Source organism: Rhopalosiphum padi, chromosome 1 (assembly GCF_020882245.1).
Source record: "Rhopalosiphum padi isolate XX-2018 chromosome 1, ASM2088224v1, whole genome shotgun sequence".
In the NCBI taxonomy this organism is placed as follows: domain Eukaryota; kingdom Metazoa; phylum Arthropoda; class Insecta; order Hemiptera; family Aphididae; genus Rhopalosiphum; species Rhopalosiphum padi.
In genome coordinates, this window is record NC_083597.1 from 15,146,303 (window position 1) to 15,158,638 (window position 12,336).

The 12,336-nt window shown below is 26.3% G+C and overlaps 1 protein-coding gene and 1 long non-coding RNA gene across 2 annotated transcripts; both read left to right on the forward strand.

Moving 5' to 3' along the window:
- The first annotated feature begins 3,781 nt into the window (after positions 1-3,781).
- LOC132918545 (uncharacterized) lies at positions 3,782-4,999 on the forward strand. The gene is made up of 3 exons (XR_009660512.1): positions 3,782-4,129; positions 4,202-4,323; positions 4,403-4,999. It is a non-coding gene; the product is annotated as an uncharacterized LOC132918545 (long non-coding RNA).
- Positions 5,000-5,821: 822 nt separating this feature from the next.
- LOC132917948 (AP-3 complex subunit sigma-1) lies at positions 5,822-8,348 on the forward strand. Its single transcript, XM_060978952.1, has 5 exons — positions 5,822-6,227; positions 6,309-6,400; positions 6,485-6,668; positions 7,549-7,656; positions 7,744-8,348. Exons 1-5 carry the CDS (start codon positions 6,159-6,161, stop codon positions 7,864-7,866), a joined length of 576 nt encoding a protein of 191 aa, XP_060834935.1. The 5' UTR covers positions 5,822-6,158; the 3' UTR covers positions 7,867-8,348.
- Positions 8,349-12,336: the final 3,988 nt, after the last annotated feature.

Below are 12,336 nucleotides of genomic sequence, written 5' to 3' on the forward strand. Positions count from 1 at the left end.
ATTTTTATAAACGTTTATCATCAAAATTTTGTCTAAATCTATACAATTTTTTAAATTATTTTTTCATCAGATATTTATATAATATTGTCTTTTTATATAAAAATTTAATATACTAATTCTCATTAGTTTTTTTTAAATATAACAAATATAAAATGTTTACTGGAAAGTCACATTATTTTTTATGACTATTTGAAGTTTAGTATTATACCTATAACTTATTAAATGTTTATTATACACCCACCCTAAAAATAGATATTTTTTCTCAAATAATTTTTATATTTTGTTATAGTTCAAAAACGAATAATCTTAGATACTTAAAACTTTAATTAAATTCTTATGAGAGTATTTCTTACAAATAGTATTTTTTCAAAATATTTTGAAATTATGTATATTTACGATATTTTGTTATTATTTAAAACATTATTTGTAGGAACATAAAAGTTTTTTGTACATGTTATACTATACGTACACAATGACATTTTTGACATACGTAGATTAATCTTAAGATATTATTTATTCAAATTATATTACGAAAGGGTTGTACCTATTAACTCAAAAGTATATAACAAGAATATAATACGGTTTAAATTATATTTATTATTTATACAATATTATAATAATAATTATGATAAATGCAATGTTTTCGGAAAAAATGTAGTTTGTCAAACTTTACACAAAAAAAAATTAAAATACTTAGAAATATCAATCAACATATAATATTATAAGTCATAATACATCAAAATTATACTTATTAATGAAGGTTGACTGACTGTCTCTTTCAAATTCAAATTTCACACACTTATTACAGTAATAAACTTAATCACTAATGTATAAAGCAACACTGTAAAAATTACTTCTTTATCTTTAATTTAATGTAATTTTTGATTATTTTGTAAAATTGTACTGAAAATTGAATTCCTCAAAGCATTGACTAGGTACTATTTATTACATGAAACCATAATAAAGGAAATGTATGAATTTGTTTTTATTATGAAAGGTGTCTTCAGATATATATATATATGTAAGTTTACATTTAACAATATGTAAGATTAAGTTAAAGCACTGCGTGATTAAAACCAAAAGTATGCAGAAATAATAATTCAGAAACATAACGATGTTAATCATAAATCATAATTCTTTTTTTTTTAAATATATATAATAATATAATTATTTTTGTTTAGTTCACTATTTTTATAGATTAAATTAAATAATTTGTAATAATTTTCATTAATATAAAATATTAATACTTTGCAATATCTATAAAGATTTGGTCTATATAGTTTAAATGTTTCAATTTTACGTTCATATGTCAAACAGCTAAAATAGAAAAATAGATTGTATAATATCACAAAGAGTTCTATATAAAAAAAAAACATAGATTTATCATATTACAATATTCGTCATCTGTGGCATACGACAATCGACGACATTCGTCGAAGACGATTAACAATTCTATAATAGTCTTAATGAACAGTACTGGAGTACATGACAAGTACTCTCATTTTCATTTCGTGCTGTTTATTTTCATAAAATGTATTTTTATTCTTATTTAGAATCACGATGAAGATCGATATGAAGAAAATTTGCAGTTTCTTCGGCGGCGGTGCACTACTACGTATAGTCTGAAGATTGACATAACTCGGTTTCATGGGAACAGTCGACGCTTAAGTTAGTTATTCTTTTTTGGGATTAAAATTATTTTTTAAACTTAAAATAAAATATATAAATTTATATGAACAATCCGCGCTAGTCGTACGATGTAGTTGATGTAGACCAGGCATGTCAAACTCAAAGTATCAAGTGGGCCAAATATATTGAATAGTTTACTACGCGGGCCGCACATAAAAATTTAGCGAAAAAATAAATGTTTTGTAAAAATTTTTCAATTGTATTCTTTATATGTTCACGAATACAGCAATATTACAACCATGGCTAGCATTTCAAAAAAAAATTCCGTTGTACGTTATTTACGATTCAAGCCCTGATTATAACTAAATTAAAAAATGAAAAAAAAAATAACATTAACATTTAAATAAAATATAAATCATACCTACTAATTATTTATGAAAATAGGTGTATAAATTACAAGAAAAAACATATTAATAATTTTTTTTAGACGATATTTGACATCTCTTTTCTCCCACCAACTTTTCAATTTCGGAAGAAATATTATTTGACGAAGCCACTTTTAATACTGCATTTAGATGTGTGTCGGTTAATCTGGATCTTACGGGTGATTTATTACTGTTCATTAATGAAAAAAGTTGCTCGCATTGATAAGTACTACTAAACATAGAAATAATTTTACTTGCAAATCTACGAATTTCTACATAACGTGTTGGCACAAAACTGTAAAAATCAGGAACACCTCACATCATTGAATTTATTTTTTAAATTTGAATCATTTTGAATCTTGATCAATTCCATTTGTATATGTGTTGAAACATTTACTGCGTCTATTGAAAAAGGAGAGGTAAATAAGGCAAAATCGTTTTCTAAATATTGGAAATCTTGAAACCTATTTTCGAATTCAGTCTTCAAACACATAATTTTTTCTGAATATTTTTAGTAGGAAATTGGATCATTATTAATTTTTGTATACGTCATGCATGCTGGGAAATGCGTTAAGTCTTCGTTTTGTAATTGTGTTTTAAATAGATCTAATTTACATTTGAAACCCTTAACATGGTCATTAATGGCTGTTATAATTTGATTTTTCCCTTGTAATTTTAAATTTAAATTCGATGAATGCTTCGTTATATCGACCATGAAGGATAGGTCTTGTAACCACATTGGACTAACGATATAAATTATTAATCTATAATGTATATAGATATAAATATAGTAATATAATAGTTTATCAGAAGATAAGACAGTATAATAATGTATACCAAATAAACCATTCTGATATTCTGACCAGTCGTAACACAAATAATATTATTAAAAATAAATAAATATTTTTTCCATTAATATTGGTAGCCGAGGGCCACAAAAAAATGAGCCACGGGCCGCGTGTTTGACATGCCTGATGTAGACGCATATTTTATTCTCCAGAGTCCAATGAAAAAATAGTACACAATGCCTACTTATTTTACTCATTAGTTATAGTAGACAAAAATTGTGAGAAATAACAACCATGTATTATTTGTATTATTCGCGATTATATTATATTAGAATAGTAGTAGAATAGTACACCTTAGATCCTGGACGTGGACGTAGCGAAAAATGTATAATGATCTTACAATTATGTAGTTTATTTTTTGTTTGTCATGAATTCTTGTAGCAAATATGCATCAATTTATTGGTACTTTGGGTGGTAAATAGTAAAATAAAACAAAAAATTTCAGATCTTGCCATAATATCGGAAAAACAAAAAAACTGAAATAATTACGCTATATCCTTGTGTAATATCAACCCGGAGGACGATTGGCAGTATCATTAAGAAGCACATCTGAATAACAAAAATAAATGTCACAAGGCTGTGTTTGTTTAATACTATAATTTTTGAACAGTAGTACAGTATATTATAAATATTTACTTAAATTATATTTAATTTTTATGGTTTTTTTTTCAGATAATATACTGTACTACGGTTTTAGGTGTTCTTTTTATTTTAATAATACGTAGTTGATAAATTACTAATTTTTTCATTTTTTTTTCTTATCACAAAGCTAGTTCGTCTTTGTGTATGTTTAAATTTATATTTTTTTATAGTTATTGTGCTGTTTAACTTTCTTATAAAAGAGAGTGAGGAATTAAAAAGGTGGCCACCGAACAGAAAGTTAAACTGCAATATACTATAATCTTTTTAGTTCATGTTTACATTTTTACTGATAAATTATGAATATAAAATTTCAAATTAATTTAAATTCAAAAATAAAAGAACACCAACATAGATTTCTTAAACATTAAAATTTTACTATAAGTTTAAATTACATGTAATCAGCACATTAGTTGAAGTTTTATAGGAACCGAACATTTGGCTGGATCATGGACTACCCACCGACGGAGAATTTGTCATGGAGCTGAAGGAAAATTTGTCGGCACTCGGCTTCGTTTCAACCCAGAGGAAGATTGGCAGCATCAATAAAAAGCACATCTTAATATCAAATGTCCAAAGGATTTGTTTGTATATTATATTATAATTTTTAGAATCGTAGTAGGTACAGTAAACTATATATAAATATAAAATATTTATTAGTGAAGAAGAATTTGTCATTGAGCTGATGGAAAATGTGTCAGCACTCAGCTGTATTTCAACACGGAGGACGTCTAGCAGCAGCAAAAAGAAATTCAACTGTTAATCAACTGTCCAAAGGATTTGTTCGTATTATATTATAACTTTTAGAATCGTAGTAGCTGGTACAGTATATACTATATATAATTATATAATATTTATTAGTGAAGAAGAATTTGTCACAAAGCTGATGGGAAATGTGTCGGCACTCGGCTTCGTTTCAACCCGGAGGAAGATTGGCAGCATCAAAAAGAAGCTCATCTTAATTTAGTTGTCCCCCCTTTACGCATTAGCGCTCATCTCTCATCCACTCATCCAACACATTGACTATCGCCGGCCGGCAACACACATATAATACTACACATTACCCGTTTTATATTATATAGTATTATTAATATCCACATAGTTTAAGTTATTGTATATTTTTTTTTTATTATTTGAATACATTCATATGATCAGTAGCGTATTTAGGAATTTTATGATAAGGGCAACACATATTTTGCCGCCTCCCCCCCATTAAAAAAAAATTAAAAAACTTCTACGCCGCGCAATGGTGAAACTGTTAATACCATAGAATACCATGTTATATAAATACTATAGTATTTTATACCTCTATGGCACACATTTGTTGTGAAAAATATTAATGATTGACGTAATGACGTCACTGCGCCAGTACTCATAAAGTACGAAATAAAAATTTGCCGTTCTGGACAACTGGACCCAATGCCCCTACCTAAATACGCCCCTGCATATAATGCGTTCGATGTGGATTAGGCCTACTGGGGACACCACAATAAAAAAACGCGCCTCGTGTAATACCTCATAAAGTTATTAAACAATACGGACAATGTTATTGTACGTCGTTTAAGAATAAAGGTGGTGTGGAAAATTACCTAACACTGTTATTCTTATCTTATAGTTACCTTGCATACATTTTTTTTTATAAAATACCAATTAAATAATTATTTACATATATCAAGAAACGAGAAATATTATAAACTTATAAATAAGTCCAATATAAATTTAACATTAAAGGAATAAGTGGCCATACAATGCTTATAAATAAGTATAGTCACCCTGTTAGGTTAATGGTTAGTTTTTAATGTAGGTACTTACCTATTATAATAAATAGGTATTTGAGCAAGTTCTTTTAAAAATTATATATAAGTTCTACATTAACATAATCGATAATTCATATATCGTGTATATTAGAATATAATGAAACGTTACTACTTATTTAAAACATCGAATCTAATATCATAATTAATGGAATTAGAGATTTTACTAACGCCATGTAACTTACTTAAACTTCATAATATTTTTAAAATTTAAATTGTTATTTAAGTATTTTTTTAGACAAGTTTTTTAAATTACCGCTGATTTCTGGGTACCTAAATGACATGGGAGACTATAGTTAATATGAAATCTAAATTTTCTTTGAGGTTCTAAATGTCCAGTGGGATCCAGTTGACGTACGTGGATCTACTTGTCGCGGGATCTAGGTGATACGTAACCTGTTTCAACAATAATTGATAAATATAGATAAGTGATAACACATGTCACATACTCACATCCACGGATCTAATATCTTAGGAAGTTCTAAGACCGTGCTCATATCATTATAAGTTTACCATTTTCAGCCTGAAATACTATTTAAATTCCTTATTTTTGTGAATAGAACTGAAATCTGTGTATTCTGAACTCTGAACTTGTTATTACTTATTTGATTTGTCTTAATATCTGGATTATCAGATTAGAATTGTATTGCATTATTCTACTATGGAATATTTAGTAAAATATTGTCTATTTAATTAAAATGATCACACATTGCTTATTAATTTGTTCATGGTCGAATTTGATCCATTATTTTATTAATATTAATATAAATATCAGTTAAGAGTTTTTAGAATAAGAAATAGTTATGATCAAAGCGATATTGGTGTTCAATAACTACGGAAAGCCTAGACTTTCTAAATTCTATCAATATTTTGTAAGTAATTACTTAATTAAATTAATAATATTATATTTAGTGCATAATTACTTTTTGATTTATTGAAATAATTTAAATTAGAATGAAGACATGCAACAGCAAATTATTAAGGAAACATTTCAGTTGGTTTCCAAACGAGATGACAATGTTTGCAACTTTCTTGAAGGTGGAAGGTAATTTTGAAGTTTTATATTTAAATTATCATTATACCAATTTCATTGTAGTTTATTTTAAGAATATTTAATTTTAATTTTTAGTCTCATCGGAGGATCAGATTACAAACTGATTTATCGTCATTATGCTACACTGTATTTCGTGTTTTGTGTAGACTCATCAGAATCAGAACTTGGTATTCTTGATTTAATTCAAGTATTTGTTGAAACACTTGATAAATGCTTTGAGAATGTTTGTGAGCTTGATCTTATATTTCATGTCGATAAGGTAATATTATTATTGATAAACAAATAATTATCTATAATGTATATACAAAACAATAATACCTTTAAAGCTATAACTCAATCATCATTATGTTCAAAGCATTTTAAGCATTTTTTTCTATAGGTAGTTGTTTTAATATGTTTTGAATATTTGTTTAAGTGAATTTGATGTTTATCCAATATATTTACCTAATATTATCCTAAGTTTGAAATACACTCAAAATTGTTTATAAATATACAAGACACAACACTATTGTGAATATAACAATTATAATTAATTAATTTAATTAGTTTTCTATTAGTGTCATGTTTATTTTGTTGCAAGTTACATTGATAATCAGGAAATAACTGTTATTTTTAATGACATGTTGAACAATTCACTTATAACAAACTTATGTTTTATTCCAATTCATTACAAATTGTATTTCATTCACAAAATGAACAGAGTAATTAAGCCATAAAAAAGGCTCTAAAAAAATAATTATTTTCTAGTGGTTTCCCCAACTTGAAGTTTAGGTATCTTGGGGTTCCCACAGCTATAGCCCTGGCTTAAATACACCACTGTGTTTCTGCAAGCTATGCTTAATATAGTATTAATGTCAAATAAATCAATTTACAAAATTAAAAATAATTTTAACAGTGTTTACCCGTTAAAAAAAATCATAATGTAATAATTAATAATGTTCAAATAATGTCTATGAAAATTTTGCTTTATAAAATTATATTTCAAATAATCAATTTATAATTTTAATAATACATACATTTGTCAAAAAAAAATATGGGTATACCAAGAAATTAGGGTGTAACAATTTGGTTCTTTAAGTCACTTGATCTAAATGAATTTGCTGTGTAAACATCTAAGTAACTTAAATATATATTTTTAGATTCATTATATTTTAAATGAACTAGTGATGGGTGGAATGGTTTTAGAAACTAATATGACCGAAATACTTTCAAGGATAGAAGAACAAAACAAATTGGAGAAACAAGAAGTATGAACAATTTTAATCAATTAAGAATTTATGATAGTTTTAATTTTTGAATAAGATCATTATTTAACTTATTATAATATTATTTAGGCTGGTCTTGCTGGTGCTCCATCTAGAGCTGTGTCGGCTATGAAAAACATGAATATACCACAACAGTTGAAGGATATGAAACTTCCAGATCTCCCACAAGCCATTAAGGAATTGAAGTTCTGACATTCAAGGAACAAATTGGTTTGCTCTGAAGCCTATCATAACTATACAAATTGAGTATGGGAGAATGAACAAATATCTGTTATCTGCTGATTAGGAACTAAAATTTAAATGTAGAATACCATTGTTCAATACTGTTTTTGTTCTTGTATATTGTTAAATTTATTTTGATACAGTGTACACTTTCAAAATTTAAATAGTTTACTGCCCACACTTATATTATTTGAATGAATGTGAAAAATATTGTTAATATATTTTTCTGAATTCATATAAAGTTTATAATATATTTATTAATATAATTATTATGTAAATTTGTTTTGGAATTCATGATATTTATTAAATTAATGTTTTTATAATCAAAAAATAAAATATAATAACTACAAAATAATTTGTGTATAATCGCAATATAATATTGATGATATAATATGTATTACTTTTAATTATATAAATATTTTTTACAAATAATATATATACATATACATATATATTTTTTCTATTATGAAAATAATTAAAAACTATACAAGTTTATGTATAATAAGTAATATTTGTGGCTAAGAATTTATATACATACCTATTATTAGAATGAAAGATAGAGTGATACTTAGTACTGCCACTCAATAAACAAAATAACGATAAGAGGTATTTGGGCTGCAATGTAAAGTAGAGTAAGTATTTATTAAGTATCATTTTAGGGACGTAGCCCCTGCAAAACTGCAGGTTACCTATTTTTAAGTATTTTAATTATCATGAAGTGAACCTAAAGTTACGAAATTGGACATAATCTTACAGTTATAATAATAATACCTACGCATATTGCAATTTTGTAAATTATTATCTTGTGTTCTTTCTTTATAGCTATTACTGCTATTAGTGTCTTACGTACAGTACGTATTGTGTCTTTAGCTATAACTTAAAAAATAATAATAATAATAATAATAATAGTTTATTGTCAAAATAATATTTTACATAATAAAGACAGCAATAAATAAAAATAAAACAATTTATGACGCCGCCCCAAAAGCATAGCTTGTGGTGGGTGCAGCAAGTTCAATACAATACTAACATATTACAATTTAATATTTATTATTAATAATATACATATAATATTTATATTATTATTAACGTATTACATTTTATAAAAAAAACATATTTCATATAGATAAATGTAATAGAAAGAAAATACAATTACAAGTTTTTGTTTATAATATAATATGATTCAAATTCAGATGTTATAAATATTTTTTATAATGATACTTATTTTTATATGATTTTAAATTAATATTAAGCATAATACCATTGAGTATAGATAATACTATAATACTATCTATACTCAACGATAATACATAAACGATTACTGACATTAATAACCATTTTTCTACCAAATTCCTTATGGGTTACTGGCATATTCAGATTTACTGATTGTTTAAGACGTGTTTGATAGCTATGTGACGGGTAATTATTTTTTAAATCTAAATTAAAAATATAATCAAGGATATTCCATATATATAAGTCATTGAGGTTTCTTACATTAAATGTATTGTAAGGTCGTCTACATGAAAATCATACGATTTAAATAGTATAAATCTCAACAGTGAGTTTAAAGCGGATTTAAAGCAAACTTTGATGCATTTCCCCAAACAACAATGCCATAGCTAATAAAAGATTGTACAAGTGCTAAATAGACTGTGTGCAAGGTTTTGATGTTGAGGATATCTTTTAACAATTTTCGTACCGTACTAACTACATGATTAATATGTTAAGTCCTGAAGTTCACCTCAAATTTCTATCAAAAATCACCCCAAGGTATTTAATTGATTCAATATGTTCAAGCTTATCACATTTACAAGAATCTAAGGACCTATTACAATTTGAATTGTGTAACACTAATGGATTGTATATTAAACTTTTATTTTTATAAATTTCAAAAAACATATACTTTGATTTTTTAATATTGAGTTCGAGTAAATTATTTACAAACCAGTTATTAATAGTTTCTAAGGCGAGTGTAGCTAATATATTAACTATATTATTTGAGGCACCACTGACTAAAATTAAGGTATCATCAGCAAAATTTATTATTTTAGCATTTAAATTTAAGACAAAATAAACCATTTGTATAGATTATAAAAAATAGAGGTTCTAACACTGTACCTTGTGGGACTCCATAGTTAATTGGTAAAAAATTACTCAAAATATTATCAACTCTTACAGTGGACCTGGTTTAACAATGGTGCAATAGTAGTTCAACAATAGTTTATTTTTTTTGGTATTAATAGACGATAAACCTTTGATTTATAAACTAGGCAAATACTAGGTTTAATGTTGGTTTATTATAAAAATCACTGTTATCTTATTATCATCTAATTTAATTTATTAATGTTTTAAAAACTTGTGCACTTTATACCTAACAAAAATGGATATTATTAATGTACAAAATGTTAGACGCATAATGAATTTAAGAAATTTCTCCCCACTTTCCCAGGTAACTCTTTTTTGTTTATACATTACAAAAAACAATTACGCGATTTAAATTATAATTTTGAATAAATAAAATACCAATAACAAACTCTAAAATAGAATATGAATCTAAATATATTTTACAAAAATTCATAAAATATGACAATAATAATGGCATAAATAAAAACACCTGGAAAAACTGTAACGTTTGTAGAACATAGAATGTATTTTTGTTTTTTGTTTTGTTTTTTTTTTTTTTAGATTGGCGTCAATTAGTAATAGTATGGAAATTTGGGAGGCTCTATGGCTGTTTATAATAAAACTAAGATAATCCACAGTTTTTAAAAACTTAGCCTAGCCCATTTACTATGTTGACTATGAATAATATATCGTTAAACCTGAGTTTAACCGAGGTCTAAGAATTAAACCAAGTTTTTCTAAACTTATGTTAAACCTTAGTTTTCGACAATGACTATGAATAACACTGTAACAGCTTGATATTTTCCAACTAAAAACGACGAGAATAGATCAAGTGTTTTACCACGGACACCAGCATATTCAAGCTTATTGATTAGAATACTATGGTTTACCGAATCAAATGATTTTTTCAGATCAAGTAAGATACCCATTACTTTATTATTATTATCTAAATTTTCCCTTATATATTTATCTGTTTGGACTCATATAAGCGTGCGCAGACTTTAATTTTCGGTCGAGCCTAGAAGAATTAGTGCCCCAATATTTGAACAGTGCCCCTATTTTTTTTTTTGACACATTAACATACTAGGTACATACATTCTAATTGTAATAATTATAAATATTTAAAATTGTATACTATGTATATACCTTTGCAAATAGAATCAAGTTGTATGTGCAATGTGCATACGACATTAATGTGCTAGATATAAGTACTTGTATATTTTTTAAGTTAAAAATAGAATTACATATTATATTAATACATACCTAATGGATGTTTTTATATCTAACTAGCTATACATATAAACTTAGTAGGTAATATATAAATGTGTAATTATGTAATAATTGATAAATTAATTTTCTTATTTTCAAATGCTTATAACATTTAGGTGCCTCGTTCCTATAAAGAGCAGATATCTTAATATAGTGTTTCCCAACTTCTTTTACTGCGGAACCTTTGCAGGACCTTGAACGTTTTGTGAAACCCTCATTTAATTTTTGGAGCTATTGTATGTTGGAATCTTAATTCAAATCAAATGTATCATTAATTAATTTATATTTTCCCAAATTTCTCACGGAACCCTTGGCACCGGCTGACGGAACTCTTAGGTTCCGGGGAACACCAGTTGGGAAATACTGTGACTCAAAAAGGTGTTTGTTGTTCTTTATTATCTATGAATATGGTAAGTTTTTTTTATTGTACACTAGGTCACTATAGCTGACCCGGCAAATGTTGTTTTGCCAAAAAGAAAATACTCTTAGAAAAAAAAACGGCAAAAAAATTCGATACCTTGGGCGAATTCAAACAACGACGGTTCACCACTCTTTACTTTATATAGTGAAACATAATATTAATAGTTAATACCTAATATTCAATATACGACATGTTTCTCCATGTTGGTTCATTTTTTTGGTATTGGCTGGGGGCCCCATTTTAACGATTAATTATGACATATGGACAATTTTATAAGCTAAATCTTGCTGTAGCTTTTTCAATTTGAAAAAACATTCCGGAATTCAAAAAATTAAACATCAAAAAAATTTTTAAAAAAAGGGTTTTTCCAAAATTTTTTTTTTTGTAAAAACCTTCTCCTGGCAATTACGAACAATTAAAAAAAAAATTTGAGCCAAATCGGCCAAGCCGTTCCCAATTGATGAATTGTTATACATTTTTGGCTCCATTTTTATAGGTATCTATAGATTATCTATTTAGTATCCATAATATTATCAGTGTGACTCGAATAACGATGTGATGGTATCAACTTATTGTTGGCTACACCGGTATAAAATGTTAAGAAGATGGCAAATGGGCAAGTCTTA